General features: G+C 44.3%; 1 protein-coding gene across 9 annotated transcripts in view; it reads left to right on the top strand.

Moving 5' to 3' along the window:
- The window catches only part of fgfr3 (fibroblast growth factor receptor 3), a 49,953-nt gene that overhangs the window by 8,030 nt on the left and 24,099 nt on the right, over nucleotides 1–17,824 (top strand). For 5 of the 9 annotated variants that reach the window (XM_078796238.1, XM_058076985.2, XM_078796237.1 and 2 more), the window contains exons 3-4: nucleotides 11,122–11,397; nucleotides 12,844–12,909. In XM_078796238.1, the coding sequence (XP_078652364.1) occupies nucleotides 11,122–11,397; nucleotides 12,844–12,909 (342 nt within the window). Of the gene's footprint in view, nucleotides 1–10,270; nucleotides 10,655–11,121; nucleotides 11,398–12,843; nucleotides 12,910–17,824 lie in introns of those variants that run through there. The other 4 variants (XM_078796239.1, XM_058076987.2, XM_078796240.1 and 1 more) reach the window with 2 other exon arrangements.

The raw sequence follows: 17,824 nt of genomic DNA on the forward strand, positions 1-17,824 counted from the left end.
ACGTTTTATCTCACCTACTTCCCCGTCTCCCTGGTGGCGTTGTGGCTCCCAGCAGACGTCCGCATATGGACGAGCAGTAGGGATAAAATGACTGCTGTTTACTGGCAGACGGCTCCGTTTCCCACCAGCCGCCACTTACCTGTGCAGCGTGTGCGTGGAGGAGTGTGTGTATGTGGGTCGTAAAGCAGTTGGCACTGCAGACAGACACGTCCTTGAACGCAGCACGTCGTCTGACAGCAGCCAAATGAGTAAGTAGTTTGGCTGCTGCGTACGACGGTGCCAGACGCTGCGTGTGCGTGTGCACATTCCGACCTGTGAGTGTGTATGTGTGTCCTATTTACTGTACTAACCCCCACCTCTCTTAAGCCGCCATGATTAATGTGGCACCTCCACTCTTGACGTTTAGATGCAGCACATTCCACACACTTTTGCCATTGCATTACTATGAGTGTGTGTGTGTGTGTGTGTGTGTGTATGTGTGTTTTAGTTAAATCCCCAGGTTCCCGTCAGTAAATGTCGCCAAAGTGTGTTTGGGTCGTTACCTGGCTTGTGAAAGCCACGCCATCCTCCCACTCAACGCCACTGATGCGCACACTCCCTGCACTGCGATCACACCCTCGCTCTCTGTCTCTCTCTCTCTCTCCCCTCGGTCCTTTTCACACACACACACACACACACACACTTGGAGGACTTGAGAAGACTCCTCTGGTAACGCTTTGATCACACTGCGTGTTATTAGTCGTGAGTCAGCGTGTTTTCTATACAAGTACAGTCAGCACATCTGGAGCTCCACGCTCAAGAGCTGTCACGTGTAATGTTCCTAACATTGACATATATCAATCAGAATCAGAATCAGAAATCACTCCACACTCTTTATTGCTCTCTGGTTCCACCGTATCTTACTTATTGTGTAGAAATATGGGCTAATAACTATAAAAGCAATCTTCACTCGCTAAATGTACTGCAAAAAAGGTCAGTAAGGATAATTCATAATGCCGCCTACAGAGAACATACTAACTCCTTATTTCTAAAATCACAAATACTTCAACTTGCTGATATAGTTCATCTTCAAACAGCTAAAATAATGCATAAGGCTAAAAATAACCAATTAGCTAAAAATGTCATCCAATACTTCTCTACAAGAGAGGAGAAATATGATCTCCAGGGAAGAAGTACATCTGAAACACTTCTATGCTAGGACTACGTTATGCTAGCCATAGCATTTCAGTATGTGGAATCAAACTATGGAATGGATTGAGTAAGGAAATCAAACAATGCACAACGATGAGCCAATTCAAGAAACAATACAAGCAGTTGATGTTTGCTAAATACAAGGATGAAGAGTCTTGAACCAGTCATGATGTGCTATATATATCACTATATTGACACTTACTATGGTACCCATTATGGCATTGGATGCTCATATCACCTCCTACTTTGGTACGTGACAAAAAATAAAAATAAAAAACTTAAACTATATTAGAAAGCAGGAAGTGAACAAATGTTAAGTTACTGATTGTAAAAGTACCAGATGGAGGGGTAGGATTTAATAAGCTTTGCTTCTTCCTACTCCTTTTGGACATGAACTGGGAACTGATTATGGGATGCATTCAATTGTAATCTGATGCATGTTCAAATGAAATTAAACAATTACCATTACCATTACCATTACCTTATATACGAGTCTATAGTTTGACACTGTATCTCCACTCAGTGACTTTTTAACATGCTGACATGAGATGGCCTCACTAGGACTGCTTCCGCCTTCCAAGCATACCTTGCAGCATTTTTTTGGTAGTTGCTCAATGTATCTGTTTAGGGTTAACGTAAGAGTTGTATCTTACTCCCCGTAGTAGTAGTACTTAAATGTTAAATGATTGCAGTAGTGTTTTGTAGTGAGCTTGAAATCCTGTTAAAGCTTCAACAACATGGCCCGTACAAGAGAGACAAGCAACAGAAGCTCAAAGAGAGTGTGTGTGTGTGTGTGTGTGTGTGTGTGAGTGAGTGTTGTTGGCACACAAGCTGCCATCTGTTTGCCTCTGCCGGCTACAAAGTACACCGCTCACACACACACACACACACACACACACACACTTTGAGAACTGGCTGTGTTTAGCAATCAATCACAGTATAGAAATGGTGCTGGTGTTCATGAATCCACATGTCATTGCGCTGATAAGAATAAGAAGCTTTCACCTTCAAGCCATCATCACGTTGGCAGATTTAAGTGCTGAGCCCCGCCCCCCTCCTACCTGCGCTTTCCTCCCAGGGCCCGATGCGATCCTCACAATGAGCTTCTTTGTTCCCAGGCTCCTCGGTCTAACTTATCTGATAACTATCTCAACAATTTCCTTAAGGGCAGCCTGCAAATTAAAAAGCGGCCGCCTGTCAATGCCGTTGTCAGGTGGCGGGCCACAACCCAACCTGAACCAACGCCGTAGGAGCGGCGCAGGACATGCATTGATTTATGTCCAAATGTTTGTGTGCAGCTTGGAGAGTCAAAGGTGTTTTTTTTAATGTATATATACAAACGATGCCCATAGGAAGTAATGTACATAGAAATAATCTGTTCCAGGGTCAAACTGTGGCCATCATAAAAACCATTAGTAACGCTGCATGTACTCTTTTAAGTGCTTATGAATAGTTTTTGCTCACTACAAGACTACAAGTGTGAAAATACAGTGGAACAGGGGTGGTAAACATCTTAATACGGCCCACTGGGCATTTCCAACTTACTTTTTATTAAAAAAATTTTTTTAAAAAGCTATCTAAACAACACAACGCGTCAACACACAGTGTAACCTCCCAACTGTACCATGCGGGCGTCCAAATAACCGTCTTGACATCCATGCACACACGTTTATTCCCGCTGCAAGGTATGCTGGGTAGCTTGAGACACGCTTGTCTCTAAATATGTGGCTGTGTTTGTCACATTTTTGCTTGATTGCAAAACATGTTGAGGAGCTCGTCAGGGACGTAAACGAGGGGGGAGCTACTCATTTATGTAACATATATTTCATATTGGCTTATTTCAACCCCGCCCGCCACAAAAATAACAAACATGAACAAAATTCTGTATTTCAGAATGCTTTTGTTTCTAGTGTTCTCAGAATATTAACCAGAACCTTGAATGAAAAGCAGGCTCGTGGGCGCCTCATGTGGTCGTGGGGGTCTACCTACGTTGGTGACCCCGCCCTATATCATGGTAATCATGTGACCAGAATGCTGTCTTCACGTGTAGCGATGTGCTGACTGTTTATCCAACGCGATGTGATCCCAGCGCTTCTGCGTGTGCTCCGTGGCAGCCCTGAGCGTTAATCAGAACCAGAAGCGTCCCGTCTGGCCCGAGTCGGCAGCACGAGCATTTCTATGAATGGAAACACAAAGCTGACAGAGCGCCTCATCCCGCCTTCATGCTTGATCCATCAGACCAACTGACACATCGCACGCTGAAACCAAACCGGCGCTCTTCCTCTTCGTTTTCTTCCTCCCTCCCCCCATTCTGGTGTGATTCTGCCAGGAGAGCAAAAATAATAAAGCCTTATGCCGCCTGCACAGCGTAATGGAATCCTCGTCTTGGAAAGCGGACAGCGACGACGACGACGACGTCTTTTGGGCAGCGTGCGGCGCAATGGCAGCTTTTCAAATAAACCACGCCAGGAGTGTTTCAAAATTCCCATGGAATTTTATTTGGGAGTGCAGTGCGTCTTGTAATTGGCTGCAGCGCCAACTTTCCCCTGCATCACCCGTGTGGTGGTTTTATCAAGCTGGGGGATTTGAACCGTCTCACTTCAGCATTTTGCTTTTTTCTAAGCCTCCTAAACGGGTCCTTTTATAAAATGACATTGGATCCCAGTGGAGCGCTTCAGTCAAACTTTGCCGTTGTCAAGAAAGTGACAAACGGTACTGAGCAGACCTGGCAAGTCGTCTTATATCACTGCTTCTCGTATAGCAGGTGCTGTTTTTTATGCTTTATACCTTTATTGTTACAATTTCTGTAACAGAAATGACATATAATGTTTGGAGTATAAACCAACCCGTATAATTATACAAGATGAGAAATGTCTGAAAGCGGGTCCTGAAATTGCTTGTAAAGCGCAACAAGCTGACCTTAAAAAGGTGAACCCTGCTTATGTAAGAACTCTGTCCCACTGGGCCAGTAAGCAGCATTAGAAATGGAGCCGTTAGCACTTTTAGCCCCCACTTAGTCCAACCGAGGGCCCCGCCCACTCTGACGTGAGCATGCGGTCAGCTTGAGTCTTAATGACGCTCGCCGGGCTCATCAAGAAACACCAAAGTGTATAAACACAATTACAAGGCCTTTTTTTCTTGTAGGATGAAAGCACGGTGGGGTGTTACCACGGTGACAGCGCTCAACAGTCAGTTCTTTAGGCTTGTTTTACATATATATGTGTGTGTGTGTGTGTGTGTGTGTGAGTGACCAGGGCAGAGGTGGTGTCGGGGTCAGCAGAGGGTAACATTTCAATCAGGCTTCACCTCCTGCCATCAGCTGCTTCCTGTTTTTGGTTGGACATTTTCATCTTAGAAAAATCTGTGTTGGATAAACAGGAGGACATGTTTGGAGGACTTCAGCACAAATGTCATCATTCGTCTTTCTGTCAATAAGTTTGACAAATAACCAGATGGAGGACAGTTCATTTAATTCATTTTCTACCGCTTTTCTTCACGAGGGTCGCGGTGGGTGCTGGAGCCTATCTCAGCTGTCTTCGGGCAAGAGGCGGGGTACACCCTGGACTGGTGGCCAGCCAATCACAGGGCACATATAGACAAACAACCATTCACACTCACATTCATACCTATGGACAATTTGGAGTGGCCAATTAACCTAGCATGTTTTTGGAATGTGGGAGGAAACCGGACTACCCGGAGAAAACCCACGCATGCACAGGGAGAACATGCAAACTCCACACAGAGATGGCCGAGGGTGGAATTGAACCCTGGTCCCAAACCCTAGCCCTGGCTGTGAGGTCTGTGCGCTAACCACTCGACCACCGTGCAGCCGGACAATTCATTGAATTCATTTAATTGTAGTGAAGATTTGAGCGTTGTGTCAATAGTTTTCAAGGAGGAAGAAACATTTGGAGATGAACCGGTGGAAGAGCATCCCTTTTCAAAATACATTTAAAGTTGAATACTTTCAAGCCAAAGGCCTTCGAAGCAGTCGAAAGAACAGAACTCAAGGTGACCGTCCATCTGTGGGTCATTCGCTGCACTTACTTTGTCCATTATTTACTTATACATTACTTGCAGTATCACTGGTATACTGTGAACATCCAGCAGCAACACGACATTTGGGAATGACTACGATTTGGATGAAAGCAAGTGAACCAAGTCCATGAGCTAACTTGAAAAGCGTTATTGATGTCACTTCCGGAAATGAGGCTGCGAGCTAGTTTGAAGTATAAATGTAATTTTTGTGAATTTACCGTTCCAGGTGGAGTAGACTAATATCCATTGTAGTTTTTAAGCATTTAAAAAGGATTACACTTTATTTTCTATACAGGGTTGTAGTTTTTGTTATATACTGTTTGTGGTTGTTCTGGAAAATATAATGTAAAATATGTCAGCATATGCATATCATCTATTCTAAAACAAGATTCTTCGAGCTCTTCTTTTTTTTTTTTTTCCTTCATGAAACGCCCTAAAATTTTGAAAGTGAGCGTTTGCGCACCTCTTTTCTTCAAAGTGGAGCAAACAAGTAAGGGAGATGATGGATTTTTATTATGTTTGGGGCTCATAAACAGGCTCTCAGCACATATAAGACCGTTAAAGCATCATTAAAAAGTCACTTTTCATCAAATTCCATCAACAAGTGGATCAGAACGTGATGTCATCACATCCTGTCTTCGTGGGTCATCCATGCGTCTTGCGCTCAATGGAATGTAGGACAGTTTGTCTTTGGAATGACAATTAGCGCCGGCCCGCCACTGGGAGGCTGTTGGCGGTGTGTTGAAGGCGTGCTGGAGGGGGGGGGCGTCCCTTGTACTGATGAGGCTATAAAAGGAGCAAAGACGTCAGGACGCTGCCAGGACGCGCTGGACGTATGTTAGCTTCCGAAGCTCGTTAGCGAGCACAGCCAAGCGTTTTTGGCCAGAGTCTGGGAGGGGGGGCGAAGTTGGCAGGGTCGTTGGTGGCTTGTTTGGAAGCTAACGTCTATCTTTAACTTGTTGTCAGGGCTGAAAGAATAGCAGCATCAAGCTGGGGAAAGCCTTCCCTGATCTCTGGCAGCCCATCGCTCTTCTCGCCACGTCCCCCTCCTGACAGGCTGCCCCCGCCACGGTGAGAGCTTGTCCGGACTTCCCTGATTAAGAGCATTGTACGGAGGTATTTACATCCGGCCAAAGCACATTAAAGTGACATTAAGGCTCCTTGATGCACACTGGAGGGGGTTAAGAGAAAAGAAGGGTACCATTGGCAAGGCTGTGAAGTGAAGGGGGGGGGGGTGCGTGTGGGTGGAGGAGGTGAAGGTTGAGGCGATTTGGGGGGACGCCACAGTTCCTGTGTGAAGGTCATGTGATCCTGCCGCGTCTGAGTGTGCCAAACGTTGGCAGCCGGGATGCTTTTTCACAGGAAACAGCGAGCGGACGGCTGCTGTGGATCACCGTCTGGACCTTCTCGATATGTCCTCGCCGTATGGTGAAGACTGCGTCCAGTTCCGGAAAAGCGAAGTGCTTTATCGATGTAATGGTTTTTCTGTGATGTGAGCAGCTCGGCCGCGTTCCCTTATCAGGCCAGCTGATGAAGAGGAGGGAAAGGAAGAAGCTTGATAAAGATGAACGTCTCCATCTGGAATCCATAACTCTGAAAAGGCACGCTAATGCTTTCAAACGCTGTGAGCTTATTGTATAAAATCACCTGCTCAACTCCCCACAGAGACTTGGAACATTGGATTATCTTTGCTTTGTTTTTATGCTTTATGTCACTTTGCCCTTCATGGAAAGTAGCTGCTATCTATTCATGTTTGATGCCTGAAAACAATTTAAGCAGTACATTATGTTTAAATTATGTTTTGTTGTTTGCTCCAGGTAAATAATTTACATTTGCATATGTTTGAACTCAAACTCCATTTACAATATCTGCTTTTCCCCCATTTGTCCACCCGGGGCTATTTGTGCAATTTGTGTATAAAGGAGGAGGTCCTCCGAGGAGGTCCTCGGACTACAAACAAGTTCCTGCTATGGCGACGTAAGTGGACTTGCTAGTCTAGGTCTAGGTTCTAACTTGTACCCAGTGTTGGGCATGTTACTTTAAAAACGTAATTAGTTATAGTTGCTAGTTTCTTCTAAAAAAAAAAAAGTAACTGAGTTCCTAACCGAGGTACTCCATTACATAAGTAACTAGTTACCAGTAAAAGTAACTAATGTACATTTTACCTTTGACATCAACGAGGTTAAAGCAGTGTCTGTACTTCCATTTGGCAAACGCTGTTTGGATGTGCTCTAAACACCCGCCTACCCAAGTTCTCTGATTGTCCGAAAACACAATTTTACTAAACCTTAGCCAATCCTCATTGTTTATGTGGTTATCCCTCCCCCCTCCCTTGTCACTCTCACAGATTAGTTAAGAAGTCGGTGATATATTTTTAGGCAGCTTCAGTAACGGGGTGTCGAAAATGGTAACGGCGTTATGCTGACAGTAAAAGTACTTAGTTAGATTACCCGTTACTGAAAAAAGTAACAGTGTTACTGACTTTAAACGCTGTTATTCCCATCACTGCTTCTACCTAATTGATAAGTGAACAATGGTATACATCTTTGTAGTTTGAAGTCCAGAGGAGTATTCAAACTTCTAATGTGAACCTCCAGTTGAAAAAGTTTGTGTTATAGAGTGTAAACAGAAAAAAAAAACCAAATTGCTATATTGTGTTGGTGGGTGAGGTGTTGGTGATATTGTGCAGATATTAGCCTGGTATTGGTGGGATGATTGGAGCAGCAGGAGTAACATTTATCAGCCCAGAGGGTCTGTAGGAAGGACGCGAGGCTGCTCAGATGGATTTATGAACACATCCACTGCTGTTATGGATGACCTGCAGGTTGTGTTGTTGCCAAGCAGCGGGAGACGAAACCCCTTTAAACGCTTTGTATTTCCTTCTCCTCCAAAGAACATCTTGCTATCACACTGGGACTGGGACTCAAGGGTCCAGAAAGACGTTAAAATATCGGTTAAGTCAGAGATTTTTCAGATTTTTATTCAATGATTATGGTTTGGGGAGCCGAATGCTTGATGGACCAAGTACATGAGCTCCTGGTCCATGTATGGCACAGTATGAGTTCCGTTTCTACAAAACCGCAAGTTCATTTTCGAAACTTGGAACATTGGACATCGAGGCATTCAGAAAAACGCAGCGTGAAATTGGTTTTAAATTGTCATTATTATGCTTGGAAAAGTTTTTAAGTCTTAAATTTGACCTTCAGAGATCCTGATACACTTGTCCGAAATGTCTTGCTAAGATGAACAATGAAGATTCAGGGACCGCTAAGGACTGCAGACCAAAGTGTCTCAGCTCTCAGGATTGTGATCCCGGAGCTCCAGAGTTTATGTAGTTTAGGACCATCCTGTGACCTGACAGGAAAGTATCCATGGTCCCAGTCTATGCTGGGTCTGGTGCTTCAGATCTCTCCATCAGCCCGAACTGAGCACGAGTGTGTTAAGGAGTGAGTGAGTAGCGGGCGTGGACAGACTTCCCACATAAAGAGGCCTTTTCTTTCTCCGCACGCCGGACTCCGTGCGAGTTTGCGGAGGATAAATAAACCTCTTCACACAGAAAAAAGATGGAGTCTGTGAGCGGGCCGTTCTTGAGCCGCATGCCGCCGCATCTCAATGAGAGGGCCTGTGCTATTCTGAAGGACTGTTTGTTATGATACTGAGCTGAGAGGGAGGGCGGGGCCATGTGTGGTGGGGGCGGGCCTCCTGATTTATGGAGTGACCGTCCGCCTTGCGGTGCTCACGAACACACACGCACGCATCTGGCCTCGGGTTCGAGAGAAAGTGCTGAGAGAAAGGTGAGCACGGAGAAAGCAAGTGGCAACGTTTGGCGGTGACGACGGCGACAACAATACAAAAATGTTCAAATAGTTCTTCCTGGAAATAACGTCAACCTGTCAGTGTTGCAGTTTGTGACCTGCAGGTCCACATTATCTTCATGGATGATGACAGCATCTGTCTGTATAGCACCACAAGCTAGTACAGGTGAGCCGTGTGTCTGTGGTAGGTGTTCATTCAGGGACTTCCCAAATGGGAATTTCATGACAAATCACAGGAAGTGTCCCTTTTTGCTACCGATCATTTATTGTTTTCCCTTCTTTGACACATGCTGCCAAATGTGATGCAAATAAGACTTCCATCAGCACATGCTTATTCATCATCATCATCATCATCATGGTGGTTCCTGGTCTGCGACATGAGAGCAAACGTCTTACTAATGTGGCGGCAGCCTGCCTTTCAGGAAGTTGTAGGGCTCCGTGCTGCAGAAAGTGAACTGTGAATCTCCTGAGATGACGGTGTGTACTCTGTAACACGACGCCCCCCGCTATGTGTTTAAGACATTTTAAGACATATGTTCTCATTCGTCTGCACAGAGGTCACTGCCAATACGCCAAGTCAGTCAGTCAGTGAGCCATTCATGCTGGCTTTGACTTTCTCCTCTCAGCACCGGCGCCTCTGTGTTTTCCTTTTTATGAATGGACCTTTTTGTTTGGGAATATAAAAAAAAAACGTGTTTGTAGCGCCAGAGGCCTCAGTGAGAACAACGTGGCAGCTTTGAGTGCTGTATTGCTTCTTTAAGCTTCGCTCAGTGCGCTTGTACACTTGACACATGCTAAGTGGCTATCGTGCTAACACGAAGGTGACGTGATGACAGGATGTGATGTCATTTATTGAAGTTTTTTAACAAAGTGTAGGTGTGTAGTCCTTTTTAAGTGAGTACGTCAGCTTGCGGAGTCCAAATTGGGATGGAACACGCTAATTTTGCTGACTCGAAATTACGACCGCAGCCCGTCTAGGCAGCTTTAGCTTGTTGCTGCCACATAAAAGGCTTACATAATATACATAACCTTGCTGCTTTTTACACTGTGATACATGAACATACCTGTCAACGTTTGTATTATACAATAATGTACATTTTACAGGTAAATAAAGGAGAATGAGGGAAAAATATGGAAGGGCTCAGGGAAAGAAGCACAACATATGTTAGTTTCCCACCCAAAACCAGTGGGTTGACTGGGATGTTGACGGTATGTAGATGAATCAAATTGTTTTATTTTATGCTGAACAATGATGCGAAAAGAAAAACAACTGTTTGTGTTTTAACTCCTTGTTTGCTGCACGTCATTGAGCTGCAATGCCAATTCCCCCGCCACCCTTTCAGTCGGGTCACCAGTGGGTGTGACGGCCATCATAGATCACACGCCCCGAATCCCCTCCCCCTCACCCCTTTCCCATGGTGCATGTGTGCGCGTAAACAAGCGTGCGTTGTTGCCCGATCCCAGCTCGCTCCCAGTCGGTGTTTTTATGTGTGTGAAAGTGTGCGCTTGTGCTCGTCATGGAGTTCCCTTGAATGGTTACCTCGGCGACCGTGTGTGCCGGAGGCCTGGAAGCGAGAGGACGCCGCTGATTTAAAGACTCGTCGTTGCGGGTTGATATTTCTCTCTCGGGCCGAGTCCACTGCTGGAGCTTAACAACCCAACACTTTCAATATTTAACATTTTATTCATCGTGTTTCAAAAATGCTGTATTACTCTTACTGTACTTTACCATTCAGCTCTTGCGGCCTTTTGTTGATTCACCACAATTTAGTTAGAAAATGAAGTTAATAAAAGTACAAATCTATTGGCGCAAGACGGGTCCAAACTATATAAGGCAATACTGTTTTATAGTCATTTATAACCCCAGACATGCTAGGTAATTAAGTAAAAAATTAAGTTTTGTTGTGTTATTTTTGTTTGAAAATTTCACGCTGATTCCCTCCCCCCCTGGGCCGTGCTTTTGGACGCCCCCGGTGGAGGCTTACTATACAGCCGTAGAGCATGTGATTTATCCCAGCCAATTATTTAGTAACGTACGTCCTCATATAAAATGGCCAATGTGCTTTCTTCTGGTCAGATGCTGTGTCCAGCGAGGCGGCTTTCCTGGAGGACTTTGTTCTTGGCGTGGGGGACACCCTGGAAATGTCATGTGACCCGGAGGGCTCCTCTTCCTCGCCCTCCCGGCCGGTGGTCTGGTATAAAGATGGCGGCGGGATGGTGTCTAGCAACCGCACACGAGTGGGCCATAGGATGCTGCGCATCATCAACGTGTCGTACGAGGACTCGGGTGTGTACGCCTGTCGACTCGCCCTCAGCAACAAGCTGCTCAGCAACTACACCATCAGGGTGACAGGTGAGCAAACACGATGTCTCCTCAACCAGACTTACCTCCAGAAGCACCTTCAGGACTTCAGAAGTTTCTGTTTTGACTTCTTGGCAAAACTTTTCCTCAATTAAGCGTTGTTGTAGGTTGGGGCTTATAGCGCCACCTGTAGCTAAATGCTCCTCAACCGATGCACACAGAAGAGTTGAAAAGTGACAAAACGTGCATGCCAACCGTGCTTTTATTTTGGTGACTCTGTTATGAAACACCAGAAGTCCCATAGAGCAAAACACTCACTTTAGGGTGGCTAGCCAAATTGCCACCAAATTTGGTACACACCTTTTTGGGACTGGCAAGCACGTGTGCGCAGAATTTGACTAAGCAAAAGGTCACATGACTGTAGTGACGTTATATTGACCAGAAATGAGTGGTTTCGTCCATATGAAACATCATTCAACATGGTCGTTTTGGTCACAACTGCCAGGCGAGCACCCTGCCAAACTGCACACACACAATTTAATTCATAGGTAGAGATTGGAAACAGAAGGCGAAGGGGCGTCTACATCTGTGTGTGTGTGTGTGTGTGTGTGTGTGTGTGTGTGTGAGAGAGAGAGAGAGAGAGCCAGAGCGCTGTCAGTAGTAAATAAACATCAAGCACCTTCTTCCTCCAGAAGTGGTGCACACCAGCAGAGTCATATTGACTAACTAATTGGCTAATGACCTTGAAATATTTCATCAATGGGAACAGATGCAGTGGCAAGAAATGAGAGAGTTCAGCCACTCTCAACCCCCAGTGCATGTACAAATACACACACAAGGGCAAGAAAATTGCCTTTTTTTTCACTGTAATGATCAGAGGTGGACAACCTCTCCTCCGGGATCCACAAATCAAGTCCAGTTGATCCGCTAACACGGTCCTCACATTTTTCATTTCAAGTAGACATCAAATCATATTATTGGGCCATTAAATGTACCTTACAAGGAGTGATTTAGCGTCTTCCAGGAATCGAGGTCGGAACTGCCCGTTTTCATGTCTTGGTGTCGTTTTCGTGCGGCTGTGTGTTTAAACGACAAGTGAAGTGAGACGTTGCACGGTGTGTGCAGGCCGCTTCCTGTCCTGCCCTCCGTGTCCGCACTCGGCTCCAAACACACGCATGCATGCTTGTGTTTTTGTTCACGCGGTGTTAGATCCGTAGCGTGCATATCAGCGCTCGCGCCTGCGTGGCGCCCAGACAGCGCTAAGTGGACAAGTCATACTGTACACAAACGTTGTGAAATGGAGAGACTTCACACTTGACTTGTGAAAGAATATTAAGACGTGTCTTCACCAATGGATATGGATATTTTAAAGGCATATATATTTTGCCGCAATATATATATATATTTTTTTTACATTTGTCAATGTAAGTAAGATGAATAAAGCTCATGAGATGAAATTCCATTGGTAACAATTCTGCTTCTCTATGTTTGTTTTAGATTCTCTGTCGTCCGGCGATGACGAAGATTACGATGAGGATCCAGAAGATGCAGGTAATGACAATGGTGAATTCTTATTTTCTCTTCTTTCAGTCGTCATAATGTGCTGTATGATGTCAACACTGACCAACCTGACCTTTAACCTGAACTTGCTGCTGGTGCTGCATCGTTATTGCGTGAATCGGGCATCGTAACAACAGCTAAACACACATAATACAGACGAACCACAATTTAGCCTCAGTTTGTGTGCATCCTTTGGTTAGTGTACAATATAACGTGAGTGTGACGGTGTAAAAAATGTCTTCGATCCGGTTGATTTTGTTTACGCAAAACATGTTTTAATAGTTTTACATGCACAAAACAATCCTAAATGCACATACATGATGAATGAATGGGATGAATGGAGACCTATTATGTTCATTTTCCGCCCTTTGTATTTCAGCTACACAGAAAGCTTTCTAGATCTTCCAGAATCTGTGCCTATTCCAGTTGTATTCCCTTAGATTTACAAAACGGTCTAATTTAATTTACTCCACCCACTCCACTGTCATTGTTCCCACTCGGCTTGACCAGCTTGTACCCGGTCACGCTCATATAAGGAAGTCACCTATAATTGTAAAAATAAAAAAACTTTCTGGAACATATTAGAATCTGAATCTGAATCGCCGTTATTGTCATTGTATTGCATACAACGAAATTTGAGTGCAACTCCACGGTGCATTTTGTAGAAATTAAAAATAAAAATAAGGAAAAGAATAAAAATAAAGCAAGGAATAAGAATATAAATATAAAAGTGGCGGGTGCTGTTCAGAATAAATGTAAATATATGTACATCAAAAACAATAACCTATACAGTAACAAATTGTAGAGTTGCAGTCACCAAAATATGGAATTGCAGTAAATAAGGTAGTATTGCACATATTGTACCTGAGTTTCATTTGAATTAATGAATCTATTTCACATACGTCCCATATTGCACATTTCGAAGCTTATTGTACATAACAGTGAGGTGTGTGTTTTAGTAGTGTAATTGGATATAGTATATGATTTCTCATGGGAAAATTATATGTCCGTTGTGACATTCAGGAACTAATTACAACGATAACCAAGCTTCCACTGTAGTCTCTAAGCCAGTGTGCAGAAGGCTTGCTACTCCTGGTGCACAAAGACTGTGTGAATGGAGCAGCAGAGTGCAGCGCCCTCAGTGTGACAAAACAGACTTAATCTGGCCAAGTAAGTCCACCTCATGACATACAAGGCCTTGGCCAAAAGCAGAGGGATTAGCCCAGAAAGCACGTATCGCTGCTTAATGTCCGCTAAGCCAACGCTAATTAGGAAGGAGACAACCATGTGACCACGCGGCCCAATACAGCACAGCGCCTCCCACTGGCCAGCGTTGCTTTGACGGCGACAAGGCCGTGGAAAATATTTGCTGACTGGCGCTGAGAGCTGCAGAGTGAGAGACAACGAGACGGGAAAGACGAACTGAAGACCGGAGGGTGAGGGATGGGGGGGGGGGTTCATGACGCTACCGCCGTCGTCGTCATCTCATTCCTGACCTGCCTCCAGAGCTCAGAAGATGGACGCCAGCCCAGCGGCAAACAATATCGATCGGACTATTTCTTAGATGGATGGGGGATGGCAGCCTGCTTTTTTTTGCCGGAAAACTTGTTGGGAATAAATTACAGTGGAACCAAAGTTAGAGAAATATTAGTTCAGGGCTGGAAATAGAAATAATCTATTCCAGGGTAAAAAGAACAAACCTCTATTAGGTGGACATATACAGGCAATGCTTTTAGTCACATTATAACGTAATGGAAAAGGAAGATAACCACAGCGGTAAAGCAACTACCGTATTTTCCGGACTAAAAGTCGCACTTTTTTTCATAGCTTGGCTTTTCCTGCGACTTATACTCCAGAGCGACTTATAAATGAAAAAAGTGTTTATGTTCCATAAACACTGGACACCTTTTCTGTTCATGTTTATTTTTTGTGTAGCTGAATAAGCATTGTGTTAGCATATCTTACATCTATTCAGCCTGTTCTCTATTCTTTTATTGTTACAACTTGCCTTCCAAGAGGACGTAATGTCTGTTTTGGTCAAATAGTTTGGAAAATAAATTACCCGCAAAAAATGTGACTTATACTCCAGGGCGACTTATGTACTATGTTTTTTTTCCTCCCTAATTACGCATTTTTACACAGTTACTATGGTACCTATTATGTCATTGTATGGGCATATCACCTCATACTTCGGTATGTGACAAAAAAATTTAACAATTTTAAAATTTAATTAAAAAAAAAATTAAAGTTAAAAAAACGTTATAAAAATTATATTAGGAAAGCAGGAAGTGAACAAATGTAACAGTTACTGATTGTAAAAGTACCAGATGGAGGGGTAGGATTTAATAAGCTTTGCTTCTTCCTACTCCTTTTGGACATGTGGAACTGTGAACTGATTATGGGATGCATTCAATTGTAATCTGATGCATGTTCAAATGAAATTAAACCATTACCATTACCATTTTTGGCCTTGTGCGACTTATACTCCGGAGCGATTTATAATCCAGAAAATACGGTAAATTTTTTTTTTTACATTGTCGAGCGTCATGCAATTGTAAAAAGTAGTTAGCCGCTGCCATAAAGTCAATAAAACACTCCACAAATATCAAAGGCGTAATATTAACATGAAAGCTCATTTTTAACAATATCAAAAAAAACGGCTAATGGTAAAACGTATATGCATTAAAACACACTAATATCAAAGATAATTTGCTATGCAACACATTTTTAAACGTACTTGGCTGTCATAAAAGCGTAAAAAGAAGTCAGCATTGTTCGTAATAATAGTTACCTGTGACACAGGTATCAAGAGGCGAGCTACGGGTCAAAATGTTACATTTTTGGACCTCAGTTGGCCTTTACAGAGCACCATTGTAAATAAAGACGTCCCTCAACGCTAGCCATAGTTTTACACGTCAGTCCTTATTGTTGTTTAGAGAAACCTAGCAATAAAGCTGCAATGTTGGAACATTTACACGGCTTGCAAATGAAGTCAAGATTAGGATGGAAAATGGCTGACCGGATCGTTTGTGGCACGCCAAAGCTGCACCTTGACGACTTATTGGCCACAGCCAAGCCTTTAACGGCGGTGTTTCCAAACTAAATGAACTGTTAAAAAGACATTTTCCAGGAATAAGCGCAAACTTTGGCGTAAACAAGCTTCCACACAAACGTCAGATTAATGTTGCTAATGAGGGAATCTTAATGAGGTTGCAGACCAAACCCTCATCCATCAGAAGATATTCCTTCAAGATATTTGTGTCGTGTGGAATGTGGCGTGCACGCTGTAAGCCCGTGTAAAGTAGTCGTGTGTGTAAGGGGGGGGGTGAAGAATGTGAACAGAGCCTAATCTGTGCCTGGGCCCCTGTTTACCCTGGCAGCCGAGCAGAGCGCCGGTCGCCAGGCCACGGTACGTCGCTTGCCGGCCGCCATTCTTTTGAGCTGGCCCCGTCAAGGCTCTTTGGGGGGTGGGGGGGCAGCACGCCTTCAAAGAGTGCCTGTGCAATCTTCGCTCAGATCTGCCTGTGTTGTGTGTCGCAGGCGTCGCAGGGAACAAATTATACAATTACGCAATTATCCACCTCCATCGCCCCCCTACCCCCCCGACCAATGAACCGCTGCGTGGTGTGTTGACCTGCACGTGGCACGTCCTCATGCTCGGGCTAATTGCTGTGGCCTCGGTTAACGTCATCACTTTCACTTGATATTTGTTCCTAATCCTGCATTAGTTTGTGGTTCACTTAGCGTTCACACCGGCATCAAACATCAGGCCAAAAGTAGACCAGTATTAAGTCACAGACTTAGTCCAAGTATTTGATTGATGATGATGATTCATGTCACGGTGTGCTCAACAGAGAATTGAACTCAGGTCTTCGGGACTGTGTGGCCTACATGCTAACCCCTTGGTCACCAGGCGTCCGTTTAAGGATCCCATCAAGGAAAATTAAACACACTAACTGCACACGTCTGTTTTTTAGGCATCAGATATGCGTGTGAATCTCGCTGTGCCAATACAAGTTGTGTATTTTTAGTCCGCCGCCGGGATTTCCTCCTCAGTTAACCCCCCCTTGCCCACCCCAGCCCCCGGCCCGCTGACAGGTGGACGTGACTCGGTAGTGCCGGGACGAGGTGCTGCACTCGTTCCCATTAGGACCACCGCATAGCTGTGCAGGGTTATCAGCAAACCGCAGGCTCCCTGGGGGGCTGAAGTATCTGAATGTTGCCCCCACGCTGAGGAAATACCATCCCACCAATTAGACACGGGATGAAGTTTCTGTGAGGGGTGTACACGTATTTGAATATCAGCCAGTAACTGCCTTTAGCATGAAATATCAATATCAAATCTTTTTTGGATAGTATCCGCACACTGTACCCCTTTTGTACGGTGACTGGCAGAGAAACCACAGCTTTATGCACCTCTTCTACTTTAAAACGGGGGGTGTCCAACTCATGCCATGGAGGGCCGAGACACTACAGCTTTTCTTTTGGATTTTAATGTGATTTTAATGATTAACACATTAACACACGGCTCCTACAGACTTCTAACCCTCCTGCTGGCTTGAAGTTAACATTCTCCTCTGATTTCTGGTCAACTTTTGCAATAAAAGTGGCTGTTGTAATACTTTCAGCTCCACAACAGTGGTACATACTGTATATGGAGTACATTTGACTTGCATTATCGCGTTTTTATAAATGATTATTTTTATAAAGGATTATTACCAACTTTGGGTGAATGATTGTGAAAAAAACGACCCATTTCTGGAGAATTTTACAAAAAAAATCCCAGATTTTGCCAAGCTGTGAATGTGGAATGATCCACTGAACGCTTAGTACGGCCTACCAACTATACCTCAAACCAGATTCATGTGTTGTCCTACAAAATTCATTCATTCATTTTCTACCGCTTATCCTCACAAGG

This window comes from Doryrhamphus excisus, linkage group LG14 (assembly GCF_037039965.1).
Source record: "Doryrhamphus excisus strain RoL-2023G ecotype Guam linkage group LG14, RoL_Dexc_Guam_v1.1, whole genome shotgun sequence".
NCBI lineage: Eukaryota > Metazoa > Chordata > Actinopteri > Syngnathiformes > Syngnathidae > Doryrhamphus > Doryrhamphus excisus.